General features: G+C 40.3%; 1 protein-coding gene across 3 annotated transcripts in view; it reads left to right on the forward strand.

The window, feature by feature from the left end:
- Positions 1–14,943, forward strand: part of ADGRV1 (adhesion G protein-coupled receptor V1) — a 447,886-nt gene that overhangs the window by 52,675 nt on the left and 380,268 nt on the right. For 2 of the 3 annotated variants that reach the window (XM_050943852.1, XM_050943851.1), the window contains exons 1-5: positions 2,955–3,031; positions 4,384–4,510; positions 7,388–7,605; positions 8,963–9,706; positions 12,492–12,865. In XM_050943852.1, coding sequence (XP_050799809.1) covers positions 4,410–4,510; positions 7,388–7,605; positions 8,963–9,706; positions 12,492–12,865 — 1,437 coding nt within the window. In that variant the 5' untranslated portion in view covers positions 2,955–3,031; positions 4,384–4,409. Of the gene's footprint in view, positions 1–165; positions 347–1,092; positions 1,257–2,148; positions 2,273–2,764; positions 3,032–4,383; positions 4,511–7,387; positions 7,606–8,962; positions 9,707–12,491; positions 12,866–14,943 lie in introns of those variants that run through there. The other variant, XM_050943853.1, reaches the window with a different exon arrangement.

The following is a 14,943-nucleotide window of genomic DNA, read 5'->3' on the forward strand; positions in this document are numbered from 1 at the left end:
TCATTATGCAGAAGTTAGCACAGGAAACACATGCTCATTGATTTGCTTTTTAAAGCTGTAACTTTTCTTGCCAGGTTGGTAATGGTGGACTGTGGTCCATTCTTTTCATGCTGTGAATGTTGTGAGTCTATATGATTATTTTTTGACTTAGTTTTCCTATTCTAGCTGGATGAATTCTATTCTGTGGTACTCAGTAGCCACAGTGAACTGACAAGCAAGTTGGGAACTGCCACAAGGGTCAATATAACCATTCTGAAGAATGATGATCCACATGGAGTAATTCAGTTCCTCCCTGATGAACTAGCTGTAACAATAAATGAAAGTAAAGGAGAAGCAGTCTATGCTGGTAATTCCTGTTTTGTTCAAGCTATTATAGTTTAACTCATACTAACACCCTTAAAACCATGAGGTTATAGGAACAGTGATTGCTTTCCCAGTCAAAGAGATCACTTATTGGTGTACTGAAGGAGGCTTCTGTTACATCTATCTGCTTATACTAAACATGGATGTTTTTTGCTTTCTTTCACTCTTTTCACTGTGAGACTTGTGATCTTGATCTTTTATTCTTTTGTTTTCTGCATCTGCTTAAAGTAAGGAGGTCTAGCTGTGCAGACCCTGGAAACAGGTTGAGCCCTGTTGCACAGATTTATATCTCTACATTTAGGGCTTAGTTCTGCAAGTTGCTAAGAAGTACTTCCTGCAAGGCTCTCACTTCCATCAAGTTCTAGTGATGTCACAAGAATTGAAGGTGCTCAGCGTTTTGCAGAAGATGGCCAGTATTTTGCAGATAAGGTTTTATTTCAGCAGGAGAGGCATATCATTTGACTGCCTGGCTCTTCAGCAGTTTCCAATTATACCCAAATTGGAAATGCCTCAGTGCACCTATTTCTTATACCCATGTGACATTTTTTATGTCTTTTATGTAGTTGTCTCACATATTGTGTTTTTAACGGTTCTACCAAAAAGGATTCCCAGAATGATTAGTTCCCCTCCTCTTCTTTTTCATTGAATTGGCTTTGTCAGTCTGCCTCTCTTTAATTTTTATTGTTTTGTGGATGCACACTTATCATATTGGATGTTTGCATTTCACAGCTGCTTACAGAATTGTAAGAAACCAAGGAAACTATGGAAATGTCAGTGTGTCTTGGGTTGTTGAACCAGTCTCTACCAATGACATCTACCCAGTGCAAGGAACAGTTTTCTTTGGAAACCAGGAGTTTTCAAAAACGATCACCATTTACTCCTTGCCAGATGAGGTAAATATTTTAGACGAACATAGTTTGTTACTTTACTTTGGTGTGAGAACATTGAGAGACATGTGCTATGACTTTAAACCTTGCAAAGCAGTAATTTTTGTTTTAAAAAAAGCTAATTAAAAGAACAGCTTTATAGAAGAGGAAATCAAAGTCCTCAAACAGGATGGAGCTAGACCATAACAGTCACAGAAGATGAACATACCTTCAAACAAAAAATACCAGTATAGTAAAATTGAAAGTTACAAGAGGCTGTTTGGGTCCTTAAAAAACAGATGTCCAGCCCTAGGGAAGCCAATGAAAGAAACAAGCTGTAGATGTATAGTAGAATATATAAGATAGAAATCAGGAGGGTTAAGAGGGAATTTGAATAGTAAGTAGCACATAGCCAAAGAGACATAAAGCAACATGAAATTCTTTTAAGAGTATGGAAGCAGGAAACTGAAAGAGAATTTTTGGGTCTGCTGGCCCACAAAGGAAATAAAAGGAACAATTAAAGAGAAAAAGGAAGATATTTCAGAGAAGCTAAATTACTTCTCTGTATCAGTATTTACCAGGGAGGAAACTAGAAATCTGCCTCAGACCTACTCTTTTCAAATAATAGAGTGAGGCATTAAGACCCTAGTTCAGCAAAGTACTTAAGTATGGATTTAAATCCCATTATCTGCATTGAGATTTAAACATAAGTTTGAGTGCTTTCCTGATTTGGGGCTCCAAAGCTGCAGACCTATGGTGGTTTCTGGTCTCTTTCTGTACAAGCATATGGATAATACACCTCTCTAAGGATGAGTGAATCGGGACTGGCCCTCAGAGCTTCCTCTGCTTTTGATTATCTCATTTTAATTTCTTCCTGTTTGCATGAAACAGATTTACTTCATATTACCTCTTCCTTTAGCTACCTGAAGAAATGGAAGTGTTCACCATCAGCCTGGTCAATACCACTGGGGGAGCTAGAGTTGGAAACACAACCAGTGCAGTTTTACAAATCACAAGGAATGATGACCCCATATACTTTTCAGGTTAGATCCCATTCCTTTGAAAGTGCAGTTACAAATACATTTACTATTGTTAGTGTTCTTATTATTGAGACAAGATAAATGTTAAAGGTGACATCTTGGTCCCATTGAAGCCAATGTCAAAACTCCTATTGATTTGAATGGAGCCAGGATTTCACCCAAGTGCTTTATATTTTGATACAGTTTTTGCTTGCTTTCTTCCCCAAGATGCTTTTTTTTGGTCTGTTTCTTTCTTTTTTATTTAGCCAGAGCCTTTTCTTCATGTGTCTCACTATTCCATTTTTCCATGCTGAGGTAGGGTAGGTGGCCAGGTCAGTATCCTCCCATGCTGAAAATGTTTCCTCAAACTTTTCCAGATTTTCCTTTTGTCTCCCTAAGGAATTGTTCTGCAGTTTAACTTTGTAGGATTAAACAGTGATGTCTAGCATAGGAAGCTGATGGTTTAAAGGATCTCATTTAAAGGACGCTGCTGAATTTGTAATTTATCTATTTTAGATCCTGTTGTTGTGAAGGTTCAAGAAGGAGATTTTGCTCACATTACAGTCCTAAGGAATGGATCTGCTGATGTAGCCATTACCGTCTTATATGCCACAGTTGATGGAAGAGCCACAGTTGAAGATGGAGATTTCATTTCCAGTGGAAGGAGTGAAGCCCTTGTGTTTGATGTTGGGGAAAGAGAACACAAAATATTGGTATTTATTAGTGAAGATGATACCCCTGAAACAGATGAAACTTTTTACATCATCCTCTTTAATTCTACAGGTGAAAATACTTATTTGCTCTAAATACAGTAGTTGTTGCCTCTCTCATTTTGTTTTTGCTGAAATCCAGTATCTTGTAAAGAGTTGATAAAATAGGAAAGTGACTGTCAACAGATCTGTAAAGTGAACGTGCACAGTGTATATTGAATTTATGCCTATATTCTCTTGTATTGAATTGCTTGATTGAAGGCTCACAAACCAGCTAATATTGTTGATGTCATTTCTGCAGAAACCCTTATTCTGTAATTCTCAATGGGTTTTTTAACCCTTTAAAGTTAACATTTGGAAAATCAGAAATGCCATTGAATTGGCCACCAAAACATTGTGTTAAAGAATTTCGTTATTGTAGAAATTTATATAAATGAGGATTTTTCTGAAATCATGAGCTGCAATGGTGCCAGGCATAAGAAATAATAATAAGACTTAAAAAAACCCTGGCATTCTTGGCAAGATAACGTGGTTTGAAATTGATTATTCCTTTCATTGATATTCCTTGTGCACTCATTTCAGATAAAAATACTTATATGTTTAAAAAAAGAAGATGGTGTTGTGGGAATCTTCATTCACATACTCACAAAACCAAACAAAGAAAAATATGCCACAACTTCTGAAGTACTATAAGTGATTCTGGAGGCAGGGGGTTAAAAAAGCTTGAGAGAACATGGAATTTATAAGTAAATAAGATGTTTCTGTGTTTATTCCTGATGGAAAAATACTGTGTTTTGTTTCTATGAAATATTACACATATTGGCCTTGATCCTGAAAGGCACAATAAGACTTCCACTCCAGTGTAAGTGTGGGTGGACTCTATAGAAGATGTGAATAAAGTTAAGTACTAAGCACAGTAGAAGTTAGTCTGAAGTCTCTTAATTGTTTGGTCACTCAAGAGTACAGGTTGGGAAAAAAGGGAGGGAGTGGACAGAATATGTACATACCTGGGGATGGGTGAGAATGAGTAGGATTTTTGGCATGCAAATGAGACACAGCCTCACACTCCTCTTTTTGGCATTAGTCCTGCTATTAGCCAGCAATAACATGGCAGTCAAGTAGTAGTGTTTTCCCAAGTTCCGGGCCAGGCTCCTCTACCTGGCTCATTACTTTTGTCTTGCACTTGTACACACAACACTTTACAATTGCACTGTGCAGGATAAAGCCCATTGTAATTTATTGCCTCTGTATTTCCTATTATACTAAAATGTCTCTAATATTGCTTATATGGGCAAAGATTTGAACCTTTAATTTTTTGTCTGTATGCATGAAAATAGTTGGACTAGAAAAGTACTCCATTGATAATCACATTACATTAGCTTTTCACTTTTTTTATTTGAAACCATATAAATCCTTGGCTTTTAGGTGATACCGTAGTCTACAGGACTGGGATGGCTACCATTGTCATTGAAGCGAATGATGACCCGAATGGCATTTTCACTTTGGAACCTGTTGACAAGCCGGTGGAAGAAGGCAAGACTAATGTATTTTTGTAAGTAGAGTTTAAAACGATACCTTCCAAGAAATACTTTGTGATGCTTCACTGAAAGTATTTCAGTCTAAGCCACATACCAAGTTTGCATGTACAATAGTTACATAAAAGAGACTTTTGAATTAAACAAAATCTGAATAAAAATAAATTAGAAGAATATTTAGGGGAACAAATATTATGTTATAAAGTGTGCTTATATAACAAAAATGCTTACAGAAACCACTCAGACATTTGGTAGATGAAGTGTGTATGTCAGTAATCATGATATGGTTGACCGATTATATATTTTTCATGTACTGAAGATATGAAATAGCTGAATGATCAAGCAGACATGACCTAGAATAATAAACGCTAAAGAACCCAACAACCCCTCCCCCAACCCATTGTTTCTCAAACTAGGGTCTCTGCTCGTGCAGGGAAAGCCCCTGGCAGGCTGGGCCGGTTTGTTTACCTGCCCCATCCGCAGGTCCTGCCAATTGCGGCTCCCATTGGCCACGGTTCGCTGCTCCAGGCCAATGGGAGCTGCTGGAAGCGGCGCGGGCTGAGGGAGATATTGGCTGCCGCTTCCAGCAGCTCCCATTGGCCTGCAGCGGTGAACTGCGGCCAGTGGGAGCCACTGTCAACTGGACCTGCGGACAGGGCGAGTAAACAAACTGGCCTGGCCCGCCAGGGGCTTTTCCTACACAAGTGGCAACCCCAGTTTGAGAAACACTGCCGTAACCCAGGACCGCCCTGAGGATTCAGGGAGCCTGGGGCAAAGCAATTTCGGGGGCCCCTTCCGTAAAAAAAAGTTGCAATATTAAAGAATACTATATTGTCATAGGGGCCCCTGTGGGGTCTGGGGCAAATTGTCCCACTTGGCCTCCTGTGCGGCCCTGCCCTAACCCAACAGTATTTCACTATGCAGCTGGTGGTGATGTCATGGGGAGTTACCTAGCTGTTTCCCTGCATCTTGCTTTGAAAAAGTTACCCCCCATTGTTTGTTTTGTTTTACCTGCCTCTTACAGGATGACATGGCCCTTCAGATAGGACACCCCTTTAGGCTGAAAACATCCTCTCCTGAGCTGAGAATAAAACCCATTACTCTTGTACCCACGCAAGGAATGTATGTTAACAGAAGCAGCAGGGGTTAAGAAGTTGGGTTTGCTTGGCAGGTGGCCCTAGTTATGCTGCTAATTAGCTCAGTAGGAGGTATATAAGATGCTGACGACCTCCAAGATCAAAACTGGGAAGTCATAGAGATCAATCAAAGAGATTATACTAAGGGCTTCAGCCTAAGTATCTGGAAAGGGGATTTTTTTCATACTACTTTTTGTTTTCTTAGACTTGATCCATTTTTTGGCAGAAGCACGTGGCTGGGACCCTCAGTGGAAAGGTCCTTGTGATGTATTGCTTTGTAAAAGGTCTAATAAATATAGCATCCCAGGAAAGGGCGACACCTGGATATTAAGCAGCCTGGTGTTTAGAATCTTTTTATGCTGGGGGAACCTTGGATCTGTTATGATTATCTCTTCTTTGTCATCCTATTTGCAGAATGAGTGGGCTGGATTTGGCCATGTGTGAGGAAAGTTGATTTAAATTAATAGTGAGGGTGATGGAGAAGCAAAGCACACCCTTTTGATGAGGCTCTGTTTAGCTAGCACATTGTCAATGTGTTAATTATATTACTGGTGCACTTAGTTGGTGAAGGCACTATGAATAGCTGCTTTGGTTTCTTTCATTTGTGGTGTTCTGCAGTGCCTTTTAGTAAAATATGTTGTCACCAGGTAAATATGTAAAAGAGCCAAATGCTGTTTTCAGGTGCACCATTGTAAACATGGAGTAACTCTTGATTTCAGTGGGGTAACACCAGTTTTTAATGGCAGAATTACCATGGGTGACTGAATATGGGGAAAAATATTTTGATGAATAAAATTAGTCATCCAGCTACTTTCCATGCTCATGTGTATATTCTTTTTAAATAGAAACCCCCAGCCTTCTGCAACTGATGCATGAAAAACACAGTTTACACAGGTCACTATCTTGAAGAAGTCATAATCTAAATAAAATTGATGAAAGAGGCAGAAGGGTAGGAGTAGATAAAATTGTAGCCCATCAGACATGATTGGGCTTGGGTTGAAAGGAGAGATTTGATTTTTGGAGGTCACTTGGTACACATGTAATAGAACTCTGTTCCAAACATAGAAAGCAGCATGAAAAAGTCTTTTACAAAGATTAAATATAATACAGTGGCCTACTCCATGTGGCACAACTCCGTCCAGTATCTTGCCCCAGTGACTGTGTAACCTACAGCATTCTGCATTAGCTCAGGTGGTAGAGGCCTGTGTTTTGGACTTGTTAACCCTGGGTTCAGTCTGTACTGACTATCATGGTGTTTATATATCTTCAGCTGAGATTTGTGGTGTATGCACATATAGGTCTCATCAAATTAAAACTAACTCGCATGTTGGTGAGTAACTGGACCTCAAAAACCAGTTAGACAGAATGGGTTAGAACAGTGAATTTGATTGCTTCTTATATACTTGGAACTGTCAGATTTATGGGATACAGAGCTCCTTTCTATGCTTAGATATGCAAGTGCATGTTTCCATGCAGCTTAAAAGTATTGCACTGCAGGCACTCTTATAGGCCATACCAGATTTTTTTGGAAGGTATGTAATGTAAAGTTGTGTAGCTGAGAGCGGAATTGAGTCATGAAGGTGCAGATCTTCAACGGGGTAGGGAAAGGTATTCTTCATACTTAAAATGGCTGTGGATTATTTAGAGAACTGTAAATTGTACTTGTATAGTACTGGCTTGTACCCAGATTTTTTTTGCTCTCTCTGACTGTTGATACACATTTGCCAGAAAGCTCACTGTGTCTAATTCATTGCTTAGGATTCTGAGACAGAGAGGACACTTTGGCAATGTTTCTTTGACCTGGCAACTCTTTGAGAATGATTCTGCTTTGGAGCCAGGACAAGAGTTTTATGAAATCTATGGGACTGTGTGGTTCATGGATGGCGAAGGATCAAAGGCAGTAACTCTTCATGCCATTCCTGATAAAATTCCTGAATTCAATGAATTTTATACCTTAAAGCTGCTGAATGCTTCAGGTACTGTTCCCCCACCCCACACCTTCTAAAACCAGGAGAATTTTATACCTTAATTATATAAAGTTTCATAGAAGTAGCTCTGTTTCTGTCATTTGAATTTTCTATTTCTATCCTATAACTTTCCAGCAAGAAGTTTTATTTTTACATCTTATTTTATTTTAGTCACAGCTTGATCCAACACAGATGCATGAGTACTGTGCAGATATTCTATTCCCGAATTATTATTGTTATGATAAATTTGAAACAGTCTGGCAGCCATTTAGGGGTTTCTCATTTGGATGGGACTACATTATGGCCAAGATTTTCCAAAGTGACTAGTGACTTGGGGTGCATCAGTATTTTGGGTACCTAATTTAGAGGGGTCTGATTTTCAAAGGGAGGGTGCTCAGCATTTTCTGACAATGAAGCCTCTCTAAGTTTCCGGGGCTGAGCATCCCAAAATGGATTCTCCCCAAACCGCTAATCGCTCCTAAAAATGTTGGCCTATGTGTTTAAAGCACAGTCCCTCAATGGAGAGGGAAGTGGTGACCCTTTGGGCAGCTGAATGCTATTGGTGCTAGTGGCTACATAATCCTGCCATAATGTGTCTTGTCCCTGCAGAGAAGTACAAATGTGGATGAGTGTGGCTACTTTAATTACCATGAGATCCATCTGCTGTTTTTTTATAGATTCCAGGACCATGGTCAAAGTCTCCTTTACTTGCTAGGGACTTTCATGCCCAGAAAGAAATGAAAATAACTCTGACCCTTCCCCAGTCAGCTCCTAATGACTCAGTATTTCATGCAGCTCAGCAAATTATTAGTGTGAGAAATCCATAGACCTTTCACTATAGATGTATGTGGATCCAACTATGGACTGGACTTGCTGTGAATAGCTCTTTGCAATCCAGAGGCAGTGGCCCAAGTTCTGTTCTCATTTACAGTAGTATGTTTGTGCAGTAACTTCAATATTAATGAAAATAAATTTGGCCCAGTATCTCTACCAGATGACTCAAACGTAGGCCATCTCTATGGCTAATTCAACAGAAATGGGGTGAATCCAGTCTCAGAAGAAAGTCACACTCTCTGCATACTTTATACCTGACAATGGATAACACATGCATCACAACACACTTTTAAACAGAAATCATTCATGCAAGTTTTTAATTAATAATGTTGAAGTGACATTTGATTCATAGTAGAACATTTTGAACACTTCCTTTGTCACACAATTTTAGTTCCTTTAAAAAAGTATTTTATTATTAAAAGCATTTTTGGTTGCATGAATAGATCTTATTTCAGACAGTGGTATCTGAGGTGGAATCCTTAATGGAATCTTAAGGAATCCTATTAACTTTTGTTTAATTTTCATTACACAGGTGGGTCTCCAGGCCCTGGTGGCCAGTTAGCTGAAACCAATCTTTCTGTAATTGTGATGATCCCATTCAATAATGACCCTTTTGGAGTCTTTGTCATAGACCCAGAGAGCCAGGACCGGGAGATAGTGGAAGATGTTCTCTCTGAAGATGATCTCTCCTACATTACAAACTTTACAGTTTGGAGGCAACAGGGTACCTTTGGAGATGTCCGGGTAGGCTGGGAAATATTATCCAGTGTGTTCCCAGCAGGACTACCACCAATGATAGATTTCTTATTGCTTGGATCATTCTCAAATTCTGTACGGTCACAACCTCATAGGAGGCGTCATCACAGTGGAACAGATGCTTTGTACTTCAGTGGAAAAGAGGATGCATTTGGAACTGTTGACCCTGACTTCCACTTCAGTTGGGATAACATGCTTTTCAACTTTACATTTTCAGCTTGGGTGATTCCTAACCTCAATAGTGATGGGTTTATAGTAGCAAAGGACAATTACAATGGGACCATGTATTATGGTGTGAAAATCCAAACCAATGAATCCCATGTTTCTGTCATGCTTCATTACACAACACTGGTGTCCAATATTACATATGTGGCCAAGACAACTATCATGAAATATGTGAAAGAAAATACTTGGGTTCATCTTCTGATTACTCTGGAGGATGGCATAATTGAGTTTTACATTGATGGAAATCCAGTGCCTGGAGGAATGAAGAGCCTCAAAGGAGCAGCAATTGCTGATGGTGAGAAAACAATCTTCATTTTTTCTTCTTCTATAAAAGTAAAATTCTGCACTAAGCAGCAAGTCCAGTCCCATTGAAAAGTATATTCATAATATTGAAATAAAGCTACTATATGTGAAAGTTTTCTTTTTTAACTAGAAGAAAACTTCTTGATAGATTTTCAGAAAATAGATTTCAAGGAGTTATAGTAGTACAACTTTCATTAAAGTCAAATAAAGTTATGCAGCTGAAACTGCAACATTTTGAAAATAGAATTTTATCATGTCTATTAACTTGCCTGAAACACCTTATGGATTTAGATTTAATAGAGTGTTTTTTTTTCAGGATTTAGATTTACTTGAACATGTGTATGCATAATATTTTTAAAATTCTGCTAAGATATATAGGCTCTACTCCTGGAAACACTCACAAGAACACATAAGCATGTGCATATCATATTGTGAGGCATTAGGGTGTTCCAGGTATGTGTCAGGCACACACAAGGAACATGTTTTCTGGATGTGTCTGATATATTTAGCCTTTGTGAAATGCTTAAGATGCACAGAAGATGCTGGAAAGGGGTTCAGAGAGAGTCAAATTTAGAAATAAACAGCTGAGAAAATGAAAAGAACTGCAATAGAAATGCATCTTTGAAACAGCATGAATGACACCACTACTACAAACAACTAGAAAATAAATTATTTTTCTTCTTTAGAAAAGGGAAAAAATGAGGAAAACTCTTATGATAGGAAGATTTTTATGATACCACTATCATAGTAGAAGGGGCTGTTGTCTTCTTTCTCGCTATCTGTAGTGGAGAGGCCTGGACATGGCAAAAGAAGGGGGAGAGATGGTTCCTGAGGAGCTGTGAGAAACACAGCTCTGCTTCTCCTCTGCAGCTCCAGCTGGCGATCCATCTCTGCATCGCTGACTGTGACTTGTTAGAGAGAGACTATCTGTTAGTTAGCCACAGATGGTTCACTGGCTGGTGAGCAGTAGCCAGGTGTGTGACTGGGAGATAGGATGACCATATGTCCCATTTTGGCCGGGACAGTCCCTTTTTAAGGCCCGTCTCAACTGTCTCAACCTTTTTGGCAGAAGTGGGCAAGAAGAAACGGGACAAATGCCCACTTTTGTCAAAAAAGTGGGGTGCAGAGGAACTTGTGTGTGGGAGGTGATCAGCAATGCCAGCGCCATGTGTGTGTAGGGGGGTATGGCTTACACAGGGCTTGAGCACACAGGGTTTCAATGCCAGCCCCGTGCAAGGAGTGGGCCTTGGGTGAGTGATGCCAGCCCCATACAGTGGTAGAGGCCAGCTCAGGCGACTGGTTGGTGCATGGGGCGGGCTTGGGTGAATGGCTTGGACCAGCCCCACGCAGGGTGATGGGGAGGGCTTGTGCTAGGCCCATGCAGTGTCCGGTTTCTCTTTGGGAAATAAGGTCACCTTAATGGAAGGGCAGTTCATGGGGATATTATACTCACTTTCCCCTGCCAAGCTAATATAATCTTTAATAGTTGTCATATGAGAGCCGTTGCATCTCTGTTGGTTTAAGGCAGCCCTAGTGTGAATGCAAGGACAAACCTTACAGTGATTCTGGGTGGCTATCATAGACATGCTCAACATTTGCACTTCAGTTGATGTAGATCAGTCATTTGAATTACAAATGATTGAATGCTCTAATGTGAGCCAAGCCTTTGGAGGAGCTCTCAGATATATGGGGTGATCTGTGCAATTGTTTGTAATGTCGGCCTTTGTACCATTCTGTGGTTCCTCAAGGTTTTGATCCAGCTCTGTCTTCTTCTCTTGCATTCAACATTATTATCTATTCTCTAGTTTCATAGTAGTAGAACTCATGACTTAACTTACTTATCTTTAGCTGACTTGGCACATCTTCTAAACATTTTGTGGTCTGTAGATGAGTGGACTCACCCCTGCAGCGCCTCCTGCTTGTGACTTCTGGGAATTAGCTCGACTCCAGCTCCGGAGCGCCCTCTGCAGGCCGGTGATCCGCTGCCTGTTGGCCCCCATGTCCCTCCCAGGACCCCTAGCATTAGCCCCTTAGTCTCAGGGTCTCCCTTCCCCAGGGAACTCCCACCCACTATCCCCACCTCACCTCAGTATACGGCTACTGCCGGTCATTGTCTAACCCCTTCATCCTGGGGCAAACTGCACTATCAGCCTACTCATCACTGGCAGGGTTGGGTTTGGACCTGCTGCCTTGGCCTACCCTGGGCTGCCCTCTGCAACCCCTAGTACCTATTAGCCCAATGCTAGGTCGTAGCCTGGGGTTTTCCAGGCAGGAGCTCCTCAGCTCCTCTGCCTTTCCCCAGCCCTGCTTCACTGAGGTACCCTGGCTGTAGCTTCTAAGCAGCCAGGCTCTTCTCCCTCTACAGGCAGAGGGAGACTGCTTGGGCTTCTGGCTCACAGCCTCTTATAGGGGCCAGCTGGACCTGGTTGGGGCATGGCTCCAGCTGAGCCTACTTTCCCTAATTAGCCAGGCTTCTTGCCCCAGCCACAGCCCTCTCCTGGCCTGTTTTAAGCCCTTCAGGGCAGGAGCAGAGGACCACCCTGCTGCATGGTCCTTAGATGTATTTTGGGGAAAATATATTAAGATGGTATCCATACTTTTCAACATAAGCTTGTTTTACGCATGGAAGCTCAGCCAGGGTATGACAGTTACATTATTAATGAGATTATAAGAGCTAATAAGCCAAAAGAAACCACCGTGACAGCTTTTCATTTACACACTTTTATTATTTCGGGGCAAAAGTATGAAAGTAGTATAAATGTTCATTTCTCTTCCAGGTCCAGGAATAGTAAGAGTTGGTGCAGGGGTGAATGGCAGCAGCAGGTATACAGGATTGATGCAGGATGTGAGGCTTTATGAACGTAAATTGACAAGAACAGAGATCTATGAACTTCATGCCACCCCAGCAAGAACTGATGTGCACCCCATCTCTGGATATTTAGAGTACCGACAGGGAGAAACTAAGAAGTCATTCATTGTGTCTGCAAGAGATGATGAGGAAGAGGAAGGAGAGGAGTTATTCATACTAAAGCTTGTCTCTGTGCACGGAGGAGCTCGAATTCCAGAAGAAAACACCATAGCAAGATTAAGAGTACAAAAAAGTGACAATGCAAATGGGCTGTTTGGCTTCACAGGAGCATGCATTCCTGAGGTAAGATGACTATCAAAAAGACCATGGGTGAAATTCTGGGCCCAGTGAAGTCAAGTGGCTTCAGTGTGGCCAAGATTTCACTCTATTGCTTTCAATGCATGGGAAGCAAAATCACTTGGGTTTAAAATCTTGCGGACAACACATTTGTTATCTAATATAGCACCATATTCTTTCATACTGGAGAATGAAATTGACACTTATGAATTTTTTAGTAACTGTTTTTAAAAACCCATAAAATATTTTTGTTTAGAAAATAAATCAGCCCCTATTTAGCAGACTAATTCTGAAAATAACTCATTCCTCACTCATGTCTAATATCTGAGATTAAATCTGTGGTAAACTTCCCCCCTCTACCTCCTTCTTTCTTGGGTCACGAGTATTGTAATCCTTTACTTATTTCTCTATGTGAAATTCAGTATGCTAGACAGTGTTGCCAGCTCTTGCAGTTTAATTGCAGTGTCATGATATGCAGTGTTTTTCTTAAAAACCCAGCTCCTGGAGTGAAGTAAAATGCATTATTTTTTTAAAAAAATCTTATAATTTGTAATCCAATCTCATGACTTTTTTTCTGGGGGTCTCAAAATTTTGGCCCTTTCCTCCTTTCTCTTCCCTTTCTGTGCATGTATCTATGTTCCTTCTCTTATTACAAGTAAACATCCTCCAGCAGGGCCTGGACAAGATCTTGAGCTCCCCAAGGATTGCTCAGGAGAGTGATGTTATCTTTCTAGGACATGAGGCAGGAAGTACAACTGAGTATCTGCAGAACCGTAATTGACCAAGTGCAATTTCTGCAATTTCTTTCAGTTTGAGTAATTTAGGGGTTACATGCCACAATAGTAAGTACAACATTTTCAGATGGAAATGTGGTTTTCATTTGTCTCTTTGGTCTTGAACCTTTTGTAAATATTTGCTTTACATCCTTTTTACCCCCATCTTACTGACAAAGTCTTCATTGTTTTCTAAATGCATGTTCCCATTTGAGGACAGTGAACCAACTACATCAAACCATAGATGTATTCTCCTAGATTTCTAAACATTGGTGGTCCAAACTGTGATATCATTACTTGCTTTGAAAAGTACCGTATTCCTAGTAGTCCCATTGAATCAGGCCTTTGGTTCTCTTCCCCAAGCCTAGCTTCAAAGAATTTACCAAAAAACTGAAATATTAAGTCTGTACAACATTGGTAAATCCTCAAAGAAGGGAAGAACTTATTCTGTTGATAATGTGGAATATTAACCAGTAATTAAATAGGAAAGCTTTGCCATGCATTAAAAAATATAACTATCCTTATGAACATCCACTTTGTTCTACTATTTTAAGCATTAGTGCTTTCACCATTTTAAATAAAATCTCTCTGTTTTCAGTGGTTTGTAAAGCACAAATAAATGGGAAACTAAAATCATAATAAGAGCAGGAGTACTTGTGGCACCTTAGAGACTAACAAATTTATTTCAGCATGAGCTTTCGTGAGCTACAGCTCACTTCTTTGGATGCACAGAATGGAACACACAGACAGGAGATATTTATACATACAGAGAACATGAAAAGGTGGAAGTATGCATACCAACAGGAAGAGTCAAATCAATTGAGATGAGCTATCATCAGCAAGAGAAAAAAAACTTTTGAAGTGATAATTAAGATGACCCATAGAAGGTGTGAGGAGAACTTAACATAGGGAAATAGATTCAATTAGTGTAATGACCCAACCATTCCCAGTCTCTGTTTAAGCCTATCTCCTGTCTGTATGTTCCATTCTATGCATCGGAAGAAGTGAGCTGTAGCTCACGAAAGCTCATGCTGAATTAAATTTGTTAGTCTCTAAGGGCTGGTCCACACTACGGGGGGAAATCGATCTTAGATACGCAACTTCAGCTACGTGAATAACGTAGCTGAAGTTGAATATCTAAGATTGGATTACTCACCCGTCCACACCGCGTGGGATCGCGGCTCTCCCTGTCGATTCTGGAACTCCGTTGGCGGTGATGGAGTTCCGGAATCCATAGATTCATAGATTATTCAGGTTGGAAGGGACCTCAGAAGATCATCTAGTCCAACCCCCTGCTCAAAGCAGGACCAA

The sequence above is a fragment of the Gopherus flavomarginatus genome, chromosome 3 (assembly GCF_025201925.1).
Source record: "Gopherus flavomarginatus isolate rGopFla2 chromosome 3, rGopFla2.mat.asm, whole genome shotgun sequence".
Taxonomy (NCBI): domain Eukaryota; kingdom Metazoa; phylum Chordata; order Testudines; family Testudinidae; genus Gopherus; species Gopherus flavomarginatus.